An 11417-nucleotide genomic window follows, 5' to 3' on the forward strand; every position below is an offset into this window, starting at 1 on the left:
TTGTGCCTGTTAAGAGGCACAAAGGCACTCTTTAGATTGTGCCCCCAAAACTGGCATAGCTAACTGAGCTCTGGCCATTAGCTGCAGCAACTCCAGTTTGCTAGCATTTTGGTCGTTGTTTTCCCTATAATAGGCTACTCGACATCTATCAAGATTCAGGTAAAAATCGCCAGATTTTTCCTTTAAGCTACGATAGTTTCAGGAAACAAATACACAGCGCTTCTAACTTAATATTGTTGAAACGTTAGCCATAAGAATATTGATACCGCGCTGAAAGCAGATCCCAGTCTGAGCTAGACACGGCTAAGGGAGGGAAAGTAATCTCATCGCCATCTAGTGGTTGTGTTCCTAGAGTTTAGCGGAGTGGATGGGATTTTTTTTTTTAGAAAAAATATATCTCGGTGCACTTTGGGATCTTAATTTAATGCCTTCCATATGCTAGGCACTGGGGTCACCTCTATTGCTTCAAGTGGTCATACCTTATTTTTAGGATCAGTTGAATTGTTTTGAGTTTTTGTCGTAACACGGTGATAAGGAACTACAGCTGCATGTGACGTCACGTGTTTGGGCGCTAATCTCTAACTGATCAATACGGCAATTTGCTTAACTGGCTTAACATATTTTTGTAATAACGGAACGTGATGTAAACCGCGTGGTGATAACCTTTATGTCTGGATAACTGGTGTTGTGCTTCTACTCACATGAAGAGCTGGCTGTAAGTGTTAAGTGTCAATGCTAATCAGGCTAATAAACAAACCATGCTACTGTGAGTAACGTCGAAGGGTAAGGTCACGTGACTTCTTTTGTAGTTCGTTTATAAAACAAAAGGAGCAATTTCGATTTTCTTAAATAAGGCAAAATAGGGCCTGACATTTTCACAGTTAGAAGATTATTATTGTATAGACACTGAAACATATTTTTGGTGGATAACATCGCTGATTTGGCTTCACAATATTTTTTTTAAAATAGGTCTATGGGACTTAACATTGGAGCTGCTCTTCGATAGGAACGCAACCACTTGGGGCGCTGGTTTTCACTTTCCCTCCCTTATGCGTTAGAGCAGATGCATTGAAACTTCAGCGTGTGATATGTCGGCTCTGCTGTCATTAAAACATCCGTTTTACCTCGACCGTGTTCAGTCACAGATAAGTGTAGGCATACTCAAATAATTTCTGACCCCACATTTCTATTCCTCTTGGACTTGTTTTGTCGTATCATCTTCAGGTAACTTATGTTCTTTGTAGGTGAAGTTTCAAGTTTTGAGTATGACAAGTGTGTGTTCATGCAGCACCAATATCAAAAACATTTTATCATAAGTCTTAGCGTGGCTATAGGCCTATATGTTAGCTTGCTGTGTAGTAGGCCTACTTGCTGCTGACTGAGTTATGAGTAGACTGTGCTGGCAGAGTTATTATATATCTTTTTATTTAGCTTAGGTAAATTGATTGTAAATAGCCTGTAGTTTAGTTGGTTTGTTTGGCAGGAGTTGTGACGCGCACCTGCACCCTCCATACCTGATTCGTTTTCTTTTTTTCTTAAATGTCAGGCATGCCACGTTCTTTATTGACTCTTTTCAATGTATTTTCTTAAGTCGACTTGTGTCGTTTAGGTCTCTTTTGTGACTGTCCTAGAGCATAGCTGTGACACGGCTTGCTCCATGCCTGCATCATGGTTTGCTGAAAAGTGCTGTTTATTTCTTTACCTTTCTTTCTGTTAAAGAAACACTCTAAGCACATACTACTACAACGTTTAGGCGCTTCTTACAATAGCATGACGTCACGGGCATGTTTGTTACGTCATGCCCCAGTACCTATAAAAAAGGGTGCGCACACTCTCGTGTCAGTATTTGCATGAAGACGACAAAGTATCAACAATACACGGATTCAAGAAAACACAGGCTACACAGCCATTCTAGTAAGGTGAGGTTTTTAAGGCAGAATTTCATCGAAAGTGGTATGAAGATACACTAAGACTGTAATGATTAGGCTAGTGAAAATATAAACTGGTTACTAAGGGTCTTCAATGAAGAAGGTATTCTTGTTTTCAAGCTTCCTTGATATTATTCCTGATTATTTTTGTCCTTTTAGCACAGACCCCACATTAGCCTACAGAGTGAATTCAGCATTGCTAAAGCTCCAGCAAGATGGCAGAGGCTCTGATTAAGGAGATGGAAAATCTGTTGGCCTCTAAGGATCAGCAGCTGAAAAAAATGAAAGTGCAACATGAGCAAGCTGCATGTGATATGACGTCCAGGCTGAGGGAGACGCATGAACGATTATTAGGTCTACAAAGAGAAAAAAAGCATTTATTGACAGCCTTAGAAGGCCAGAGGTGCAATGAATGCTTCAGTGAGTATATGTCAAGTATGCTGAAAACCCCTAATAGACTGACAACAGAAATAGAAGACATGACCTTGTCTGGAGCACTCTCCACAGCTGTCTTTAAACAGAGGCTGTTGTCTGAACTGAGGACCCTGGCAGATACCTGGATGCTTGGAAATGTAACCTTTTTTAGTTTTCTTTCACATGAAATTCTGTTGTTAGTGCACTCTTGAGATTTGATACAGCATTCTTCTCTGGGTGACAGTGCTTAATATTTGGTTTGTTTTTATTTCTCAGGCTTCAGAAAATACCTCAGTCAAAATCCCTAGCGTTTTCCTGAAGTGGAGTGAATTCCAAGGGAATCAGGCCATCCCCAGCGATGACAGTCAGGTACTGTATTTGTACCATACATACAAACATGTGTTGTCTTTTCTCATCTGTCATGCAGATGTTTTCAAAATATAACAATGTATCTGCTTCCACTTTGTTTGGTTCTCAGAATCTCTGCCTTAGCAAGGACATGAATGCTCTTTTACAGCAGTATAAGATAAAGGAGGACACAATTAATCAAAAGTTTCAAGAAAAGATTGAACAAAAGGAGGCAAAACTATTAAAAGCTAAAATTAAAGAGTTAGCCAAGCTTGAAAAAGAGAAAACAGAGAAAATGGAAAAGATTCAAAAGGCTGAGCTGAAGGAGGAGAAGAAAAGGCAGCTGAAAGAAAGGAAACAGAGAGAGCAAATGGAGAAAAAGGAAGCTACAGAGCAGAAAAAGGCAGAAGCCAAACGGCAGCGTGATTCAAAACGTGCCGAAAGAGAGCGCAGACGCCCGGATGAAGCCCACTCCGGCTGGCGGAGATTTTTCTGCTTCTAGGTCAACTGGGTCTCTCTCTCTCAACACCTGGAGTCCCACCACTCGCAGAACATTCTGATCTGAAATACATCATTCCAAATTTAAATAAAGCAGCAATGAGAAACATTTCAAATTCAGACTCCTTTATTGTAAATGTCGCTAGGAAAAATGTTGCTAAGTAAAAAGATGTAGCATCAGTTGGGGTGTGTGGTATGAACTTATCCTATGTGAAACTCATGATGTCGAGATATCAGCATTAAAGAAAATGATTGCAAGCATGGCAGTTCTCAGCTTTGGTACTAGATTATTATTATTATTATTATTATTGTTATAGTAGAAGATTATTATTATCATCTTTGAAGGTGATTTCCAGATTATTATTATTCTTTACTATCAATGGGGAATGGCTGGGACTAAAGGAAATGTCTGTAAGGTCTGTACATTGAAGAGGCAGCAGAAATTATGAGGAAAATCAACAGCTGAATACACTTTTTATTTTATCTGCAAAAAGAAAAGAATGGTTAGGTCATCCATACCACTTGAAAAAAAATAGGGTATGTTCAGTTTGGAAAGAGCAATGTATAAATTTGTTAACAAAACAAACATGTCTTGAATTCTTTTTATTTTATAAATATTTGAGTCTAATAGGAGAAATGGGAATCTAATGGGAGTTTGAGAGAGGTTGTGGTTTTTGTGAGAATTTGCCGGCCCTCACGTAAAATCACCATTAATTACTACAACAATACAATAACATCATACAATACTCAATGATGCAGCTTTAATGAAATTGCTGGCTCTTTGGTTTTAGGTATCTGCTTTGGAAAACGGCTGCAAGTAGGAGCTCTAATACTTAAGCACAATTCTGAAAACAGGCCAATTTTGTCAAAACACTACACACAGTTAAAACAACCCCACATCCTAATAGCACAACATCTCTCTTTTTTTGCTAAATTTGACACATTAAACAGTGATCTGATTTTGTTTGAATAAATTACACACAGTGAGTTTTAATACAAAAGATGTACAGAATACAGGATATATTGGCTTTTCATACGATGGTTTGATTTTTTTCCCCTTCAGAAGTATTCTTAGTATGTGAGTATAGCATAGTGAGTATGATGAGATGGTCATTTACAGTGAAATAATGTATTGACCAAACACAATACACAAGACAGGCCTATAGGCTGAGGACTGTTTTTTCGTTCCACATTGTGAAATCATACATATCCATTTCCAAATGCTACATTTTGCAGAGAATCAGAGCAGAATCAGAATGCTTTAATTAATGTTTACCTGCTGACTTTGTCTTTTCTACTTTTCTTGAAATTGTCTTGTTCATGTAAATGTTTCTACAATCACATACCAATCAACCCAGGTTTCATTGTCAACCAACACCGGACTCAACCGACCAACACTTCCAGGACTGATGACCAGCCCTCCATCTGCGATTCCAGTGGCACAAGCTCACCCTGCTTGGACATCAGGGATTTCACAGTCTTCTGTTCCTCCAGCAGTTAGGACAGTGATGACCCCATCCAGCTAAATTTCACCTGTCTTTTGGTGCCACCTGTAGGTGGCATCAGTGTGTAAAAAATGATGCTACTGAATCTCAGCCCATACAGCTTTTTCAGTTGTAACTGAGGGGAGAGTGATATTTAAGTCTTTGCCACAGCAGGACTTCTCTGTAAGGTTTGAATCCTTTCACATTGTCACAAGAAGACAAGGATTATAAGAAACTTACATAGGCTAGGCTCCTAGAAAAATGCACGACCAATTCCTTTTTTAATCTAATTGGCTATATGTGCATCCCATATAGACCGCTCCATATTTTTTTGTATGGCACCTAACATTGTTGTATATAACAAAGAGAGCTGTGTGTCTGAACTAAACCCCATGCAACATTACCACTTCCTCCGCCACTTTTGCAAAGTTCTGTCCTGAGGCAGAGGTATATGGTCCTCTTAAAATCCCTTATCTCTTTTGTTTTATTTATTTTTGCCAACTGGATTTCATGCATTTGTCATATGGGAAATGAAGTAGGCCACCACAACATTCCTACACTGTGCACGTATGTTCTATGCATATAAGCCTCAGACGCGGCTGGTCCATTTGTGCAGGTGGAGCGGAGCCCTACCAAAGAATATATTCCTCCATTCCTCCAAAAAATAGATCCATAAACTAGATTCTTATATTTAATTTCAATTTAATTTCACTTATAGAGCGGCCATTGTAAACTGCCATTGTAAACTGTGAAAATGTAACATGACATGTAACCTTATGTAACATAACATTCAACAGCATCAGTTATCTGTACATGACAGTATAGGGTGCTTTTTTCTAAACATTCTTAGCAAGCCTATCTACCACCTCTGGCTTTAGACATGCCCGGTGGGGCGGTGGGGCCATTTTGTCATAATATTGGCTTGATGCATTAATTACATGATGCATTACTTAGATTGTCTTGCTAAAGTAAAAAATGTCACTTGATGGATAGCCATTAGACTTACCGATAGCATTGTGCAATCTGTGTCCAAAGCACTGCAGGTTAGGCCACGCATTGTCCTTCAGAGCTTTAATCATGTTGCTTCCGCTGTCAGCAGTCATACAAATGAGTCGGTCTTCGGCAAGGTTCCATGAGTTGAGGGCATCTCTTAGCCCCTGGGCTACAATTTCACCCGTGTGGTCCTCTGGAAAGTATGCCGTTTGAAGGCAGACGCTGCGCCGAGTCCAGTCATTGTTAATGAAGTGCACAGTGAGACTCATGTATGGTTGCTTCGTCCGACTTGACCATAAATTTGTGGTGGCAGAGTAAAAGGACACATCTTCCAACTCTTTTTTGACCCGTTGTCTTGTGCTATTATATAGATTGGGCAAGGCAACGTCGGAGAAGTACTTTCGGCTAGGTAGGACATACCTGGGGTCCAAAACTTTAATCATGTTAATGAACCCCGGCTTTTCCACCGTATATATATTGGCACCATATCCTTTGCTATATACATAGTGATCGCATCTGTTATGGCTTTCCAGCGGGCCGAATTCTTGTCATATGGGATGCAGTTTGAAAACGTTTGCGGTACGGTGGACTGTATTTTAGCGGCTGTGCGTGTGGTGCTTGGGGTGCTGCTGTCTTTCTCATTCCGCTGCGCGCAACATTTCTCCCATTCGACAGGATGCTTTTGTTTGAGGTGCTGCAGTAAATTTGTCGTACTGCTGCCTTTGCTAGCAACAGACTTCATACATATCTGACCTCGCGAACCAATTCCAAATGACGGATGACACAGTGCCTTTCTTCGGAACGAGTTCTTCCCTGCTTGCTGCCATGTTGTCACTCACTACTATCACTATCACTCACTATTTGGTAAATGCGCGCTCTATGCTGGGGGAGGGAGGGCCGAGCTCATTCTACGGGAGGCCAGAGGGAAGCGTTAGCGGATGTTAAAGAGAAAACCGATTTTCATTCAAACAAGTCGACGTGAACTGCACACTTGAGTTAATCGATAAAATCGGTTTTTCGCCCAGCCCTAACATGATATGATAAAAGCATAAGTTAGTTAGATGTAGAAAATAGAGCGTGGTGTTTAAAGCCACCTGAGGTGTATGTTACAAGAGGTGGGATGGTTACATATCCAGTATGATAATGCATGAATCCTATGTAGTGTCAGAAAGTTCAAATAGCCTAGTCCAGTGTAGGAAATGGAATTGTCCAGGGGGATTAGGAGTTGTCATAGGGCAAGTAGTGGGTCGCTATATAGGCTGCACTGGCCAGGAATCCAGGCAGGGGGACAGCAATAGGCGATGATAGGGCACTCAAGGTAAGGGGGGGGGGGGGGATATAGAGTGGGTTAGTATTACTATAAATTAAAATGGTTAATATCAATAAGCATATCAATGGTACTATGTTATACCATATGAGAATAGGCAAGAGACAGAGAGTTGAGAGAGAAAGGGAAGGGGGAGAGGGGGGTTGTACGGTGTGACACATGACAGCACTATGCTATAGCAGCATAACTAAGGCATGGTGAAGGTTAGTCGACAGGGGCGTTTCTATAGACTTTCAGGACAACCTGGGCTTAGCCCGGCTGGACCGGATGTAAATGTAAAGATTTTTTTATATATACACACAGTACATAAAAGGTGTTATTATAGTAGACAACAGACTACATTAGACTGCCCAAATTATTTATTATTGAATTACTAGGTACATACACGTTTAAGTGTGAGGTTGCATGTACAGTAATGTATCATTAAGCAAATGTTCTGCACCATAGGTGCCGATTTATGTTTCCGTCGGTGGGGATCCCAAGCCCCTCCTCCCATTGTCAGTCCCATAGTTACTGTTGCGAAGTCGGACAAGTTTGCAGGAAAGTGTGCGAGAACGCGTGTTCAACATGGGGACGCAACACCCCCATTTAGCCGAGTGCAACAGTGTTGGATTTCTGAGCGTCAAGTAATATTGATATATTCAAAAAACAGAGATCAGAAAGGCCTTCAGTATGCAGAAGGACACATTCACAATGTCCGCTGTCATCAACGAGGTGGAACACTACAAATTGAGGACAAACAAATCCGGTGTCGTGGATCTTAATGGGATGCATGTTAACTTGATAAACAATTAGCACGTTATCCCGAGCAGGTAGTTTACCTTATTTGCTGCAGATGTGACTCTGATTAATAAACGGGTCTGTGCGAACATATGGTGTTGACGTGTCCATAACAAAATCTAACATTTCGAGGATTAATAGAAGACGGGACCAAGTGTGCTGCAGATCCAATTGGTTCCCACGCAACTTGGGAGAGTGACTAGCTTGTTAAGCAGCTCGATCATGTTGGGGAGGTGGAGAGATAGCTTCTCTTCGGTCGGCCGATAGCCTACTTATTATTTTGAATGGCTGCTTTAGAAGGAGTTAAAATAAACATGACAGAAGTGTATTGAAAAGAAACCATTCTAACCCATAACACGCATGACCATTCTAACCCATACCACGCATGACATAGGCTATCTGCAGACGTGATTTGTCTTGCACTAGACTTCATCAGTGCCCGCTTATGCTATAATTAATTTAAATGTGGGCAATGTAGTAGCCTAGGTCTAGGCTAATATTGGATATTTTGAGACTGCATAGCATAGTTTTAAATCTGCACATGATTCGATCTGTAGAAGACATTGGCTATCTCGATCAGCCATCAATAATGCATGCAGTAGGCTATTATTGCGTTTGTTCAAAAAATGATCATTAGCTTATTTCTGTGAACAGTCTTCTATCCCAAGTTAAACATGGCAAGGTAGCAAAGCTGAAAGTATTCTTGTTGTGTGTAAGGCGATACGTGATTAAAGGTGTAGCCTTTTTCGCGTCTTCCAATCGTATGAATGTGCAAGTTCAGTTCCTGCAAGGTAGGTATAATGTTTTGCGTAGGCTTATGTTGACGTTTCAACAGTGGAAACCAGATTTACTTATGTTTTTGTGTGTAGTTATGAACACAAATAAAGGGAACATTTTCGTACACACTCAGATTTCTTTACTGAAAAGTAGCAGCCTATCCAAAGTTATGCAAAGTTAGGCCTATGTGTGTTAACGTTTCACACGGTCAGGATATCGGATGCCACTTCTACAAGTGTCCCAGGCTTATCTTTGAACCTTTTCGAGCTCTTTAGTTATTTAGTTACTTAGGCTACTCGCAAAAGAAGCATTATAGCATTCGCATAACCGGCGTATTGTCATACAGAATGGACACTAGAAAATTCAAAATTGACCGAGGTTGACCCTTTATTTTACCGTCTATGGGTTGACCGAGGTCCTCCGATGTCCTCATTGTGACATAGTAAAAGGGGGCGGGGCTTGGGATCGGTCAAATGCCGATAACAACGCCCATCTATTGTTGCCATACGGTTTTTGAGAAGTAATGTATGCACTTCAACACTTTAGGAAATCAACAGCGGCCGACACACAAAACGCCTAGGCTACAGTTTGCGGGAGTCCATGGGCGTCACCCCCGAGAACATTTCTTAAATGCTGTTAAGCAAATTTACAATTTTTGTACACTTTCAGTCACACTACGCCTATCATGATCCGTCGTTTGACTCCTGAACAGTTGAGAAGATTGAACAGTTTACGTAACACAGAAGGTTAATTGTGTTAACACAAACTAAAAGGAAAAACACTTTGCTTTGTTTTTATAAACAGAAATTATATTTCGTGTTGACATCACGCCGTTAAAAAAACGAGATATAGCCTGTCCATCCAGAAGCGCGCATTAGCCGACAGTAAGTGGAGTGGTTCTCAAATTTTGCCATATCCTACACTGGTGTAAAAGTCGTGTATGGTATCATATTTTTTGTAAAAGTCTGCCAGGGATATTCTTAGGCCTATGAATGGTGTGCCTTCTCACAAAAGCATAGTCACTGGGCTCAGCTAGATGTAGCTTTCTCCTTCACCAACCTGTGAGCCTATGGCAGTCACGTCGTCAGTGGCACTCTCAGGTCCTTCTCATCTGCTGATACAGCAACATGAGTATTCCACTATAGCATTGCTCCTCATTGCCTTACTCCTTTCCTTTTCAGAATGTTCTTTCTATCCAATAATCATAAGTCTTTCTTCAGTGAATTAGCAAGATACCATCAGAAGCCAACAATCATAAAACACCTGTGTGCGCGCTCTCTATCCCGTGCGCATGAACCTGCGTGTTGTAGGCTATTTGCGTGAGTTCTTTCTATCTGCTTTACTTTTGCGAGTTGCGACCACCTAGGCTATGCTATAGACGTTCTATGAGGTACCAGTGTTTAGCTGTGTCACAAAACAATAAGCTTTGTCAGACTATTTTTAAAATGATATTCAGGGCTATTTTAAACATTCGGGGCTGAAGACCCGACAGGGAAGTGTCAGGAATTTTCATACGAGAGACGCTGGTGGTTAGGATATGGAGTAGGGGATTGACAGCAACATAGCCAATCACATCATGAAAGACAACTGTGATGTTTGATTTTAAATTAATGTAAATTTAGACGAGACTATAAGCTGGCACACGTGGATGCTCAATATTTTCCGTGGGTGCTCGAGCGACGGAGCACCCGGTATCGGCGCCTATGTTCTGCACCTCCTTCTGTTGATCTCCCTTTGAATTTGAATTTCGCCACTTCGTTTGTCAGTGAAGATATTCAAGATAGTGAATGGTATTCACATTTCAAAAAGTTAATTTTGACTCCTGCTTAGTGTAATGATAGCTTGCTAGCCAGCTAGCGATCAGATAGGTAACAACACTAATATCTGGCCTTTATGGAGTTGGTCGGACAGGACTAAGCTTATTTCAGTTTGCAAACATGAATTCTTACCCTTGGCCTTCGTTTGAAAAAGCCAAACAGTTTCAATTGTTTTTTGCATGGCCATGTCACGTCTGCTTTCTCAACGTAGGCTAGGCCTAGGCCTACTACAACCTATGACGCTGAACCACCCAGTGAGTTGACAGCAGTAACGTTAGTTAAGAGCACAGATCCACTGATCTCAGACCCGACCGCGAAGCGAAGCGACCCTCTGCCGCTCTCCACCCAACCCCAAGCCCAGCCCCGCCCGTTCTGCTTCTCCTTGTCAGAGTTTAGTGTTCGGTATTCCTTGTTCTAACAGGCTACGACTGGATAGAATGCACAACGAAATAAAAAAGTTAAATAACATTTTTTGGCTATACCCGGGCTGAGCTCAATTTACCCCGGGCAGAAGCGCCGGTAAAATCGGCTGGCGACGCCCCTGGTAGTCGACACCAGTGCATGGTATGGTCAGTGACCACCATCGCACGCATGACTGGGGTGCCAGTTACACGAGGACACAGCAGGGTGGTCCATTCCAAAAAAACCCTGAGGTGGTCGAAGTTCCACACTGCACCATACCTAAGGAGGCACTAAAAGAGGTAGGCTATGCTTTAAGTCTTGACTTAAAAATTGAATTGAGGGAGGAAGATTATTCCAGAGGAGGGGTTTGCGGTAGCAGAAAGCTCTGCCTCCTACTGTAGTTTTTGAGATTCTTGGGATTACAAGAAGTCCAGTATTCTGTGATCGTAGCGGTCTAGGTGAGTTATATGGGACTAGGAGATCTTTAATATATTCAGGCCGGCCATTTATGGCTTTGTATGTTAGAAGTAATATTTTGAAGTCAATGTGACTTTTAACAGGCAGCCAGTTGAGAGATGCTAGGATGGGGGAAATATGTTCATATTTTTTAGTCCTAGTGAGTGTGCGAGCAGCTGCATTTTGTAAGTTG

General features: G+C 41.4%; 1 protein-coding gene across 3 annotated transcripts; it reads left to right on the top strand.

The window, feature by feature from the left end:
• Window positions 1-1850: 1850 nt before the first annotated feature.
• Window positions 1851-3297, top strand: LOC121688764 (histone-lysine N-methyltransferase, H3 lysine-79 specific-like). Of its 3 annotated transcripts, none has more exons than XM_042068586.1 (4): window positions 1851-1919; window positions 2088-2500; window positions 2619-2711; window positions 2821-3297. In XM_042068586.1, exons 2-4 carry the CDS (start codon window positions 2144-2146, stop codon window positions 3190-3192), a joined length of 822 nt encoding a protein of 273 aa, XP_041924520.1. In that variant the 5' UTR covers window positions 1851-1919; window positions 2088-2143; the 3' UTR covers window positions 3193-3297. The 3 variants fall into 3 exon arrangements, with proteins under 3 accessions (XP_041924520.1, XP_041924521.1, XP_041924518.1); XM_042068587.1 differs by having other exon boundaries at window positions 1853-1919; window positions 2093-2500; XM_042068584.1 differs by having other exon boundaries at window positions 1856-2500.
• The last annotated feature ends 8120 nt before the right edge of the window (window positions 3298-11417 follow it).

This window comes from Alosa sapidissima, chromosome 17 (genome assembly GCF_018492685.1).
Source record: "Alosa sapidissima isolate fAloSap1 chromosome 17, fAloSap1.pri, whole genome shotgun sequence".
In the NCBI taxonomy this organism is placed as follows: domain Eukaryota; kingdom Metazoa; phylum Chordata; class Actinopteri; order Clupeiformes; family Clupeidae; genus Alosa; species Alosa sapidissima.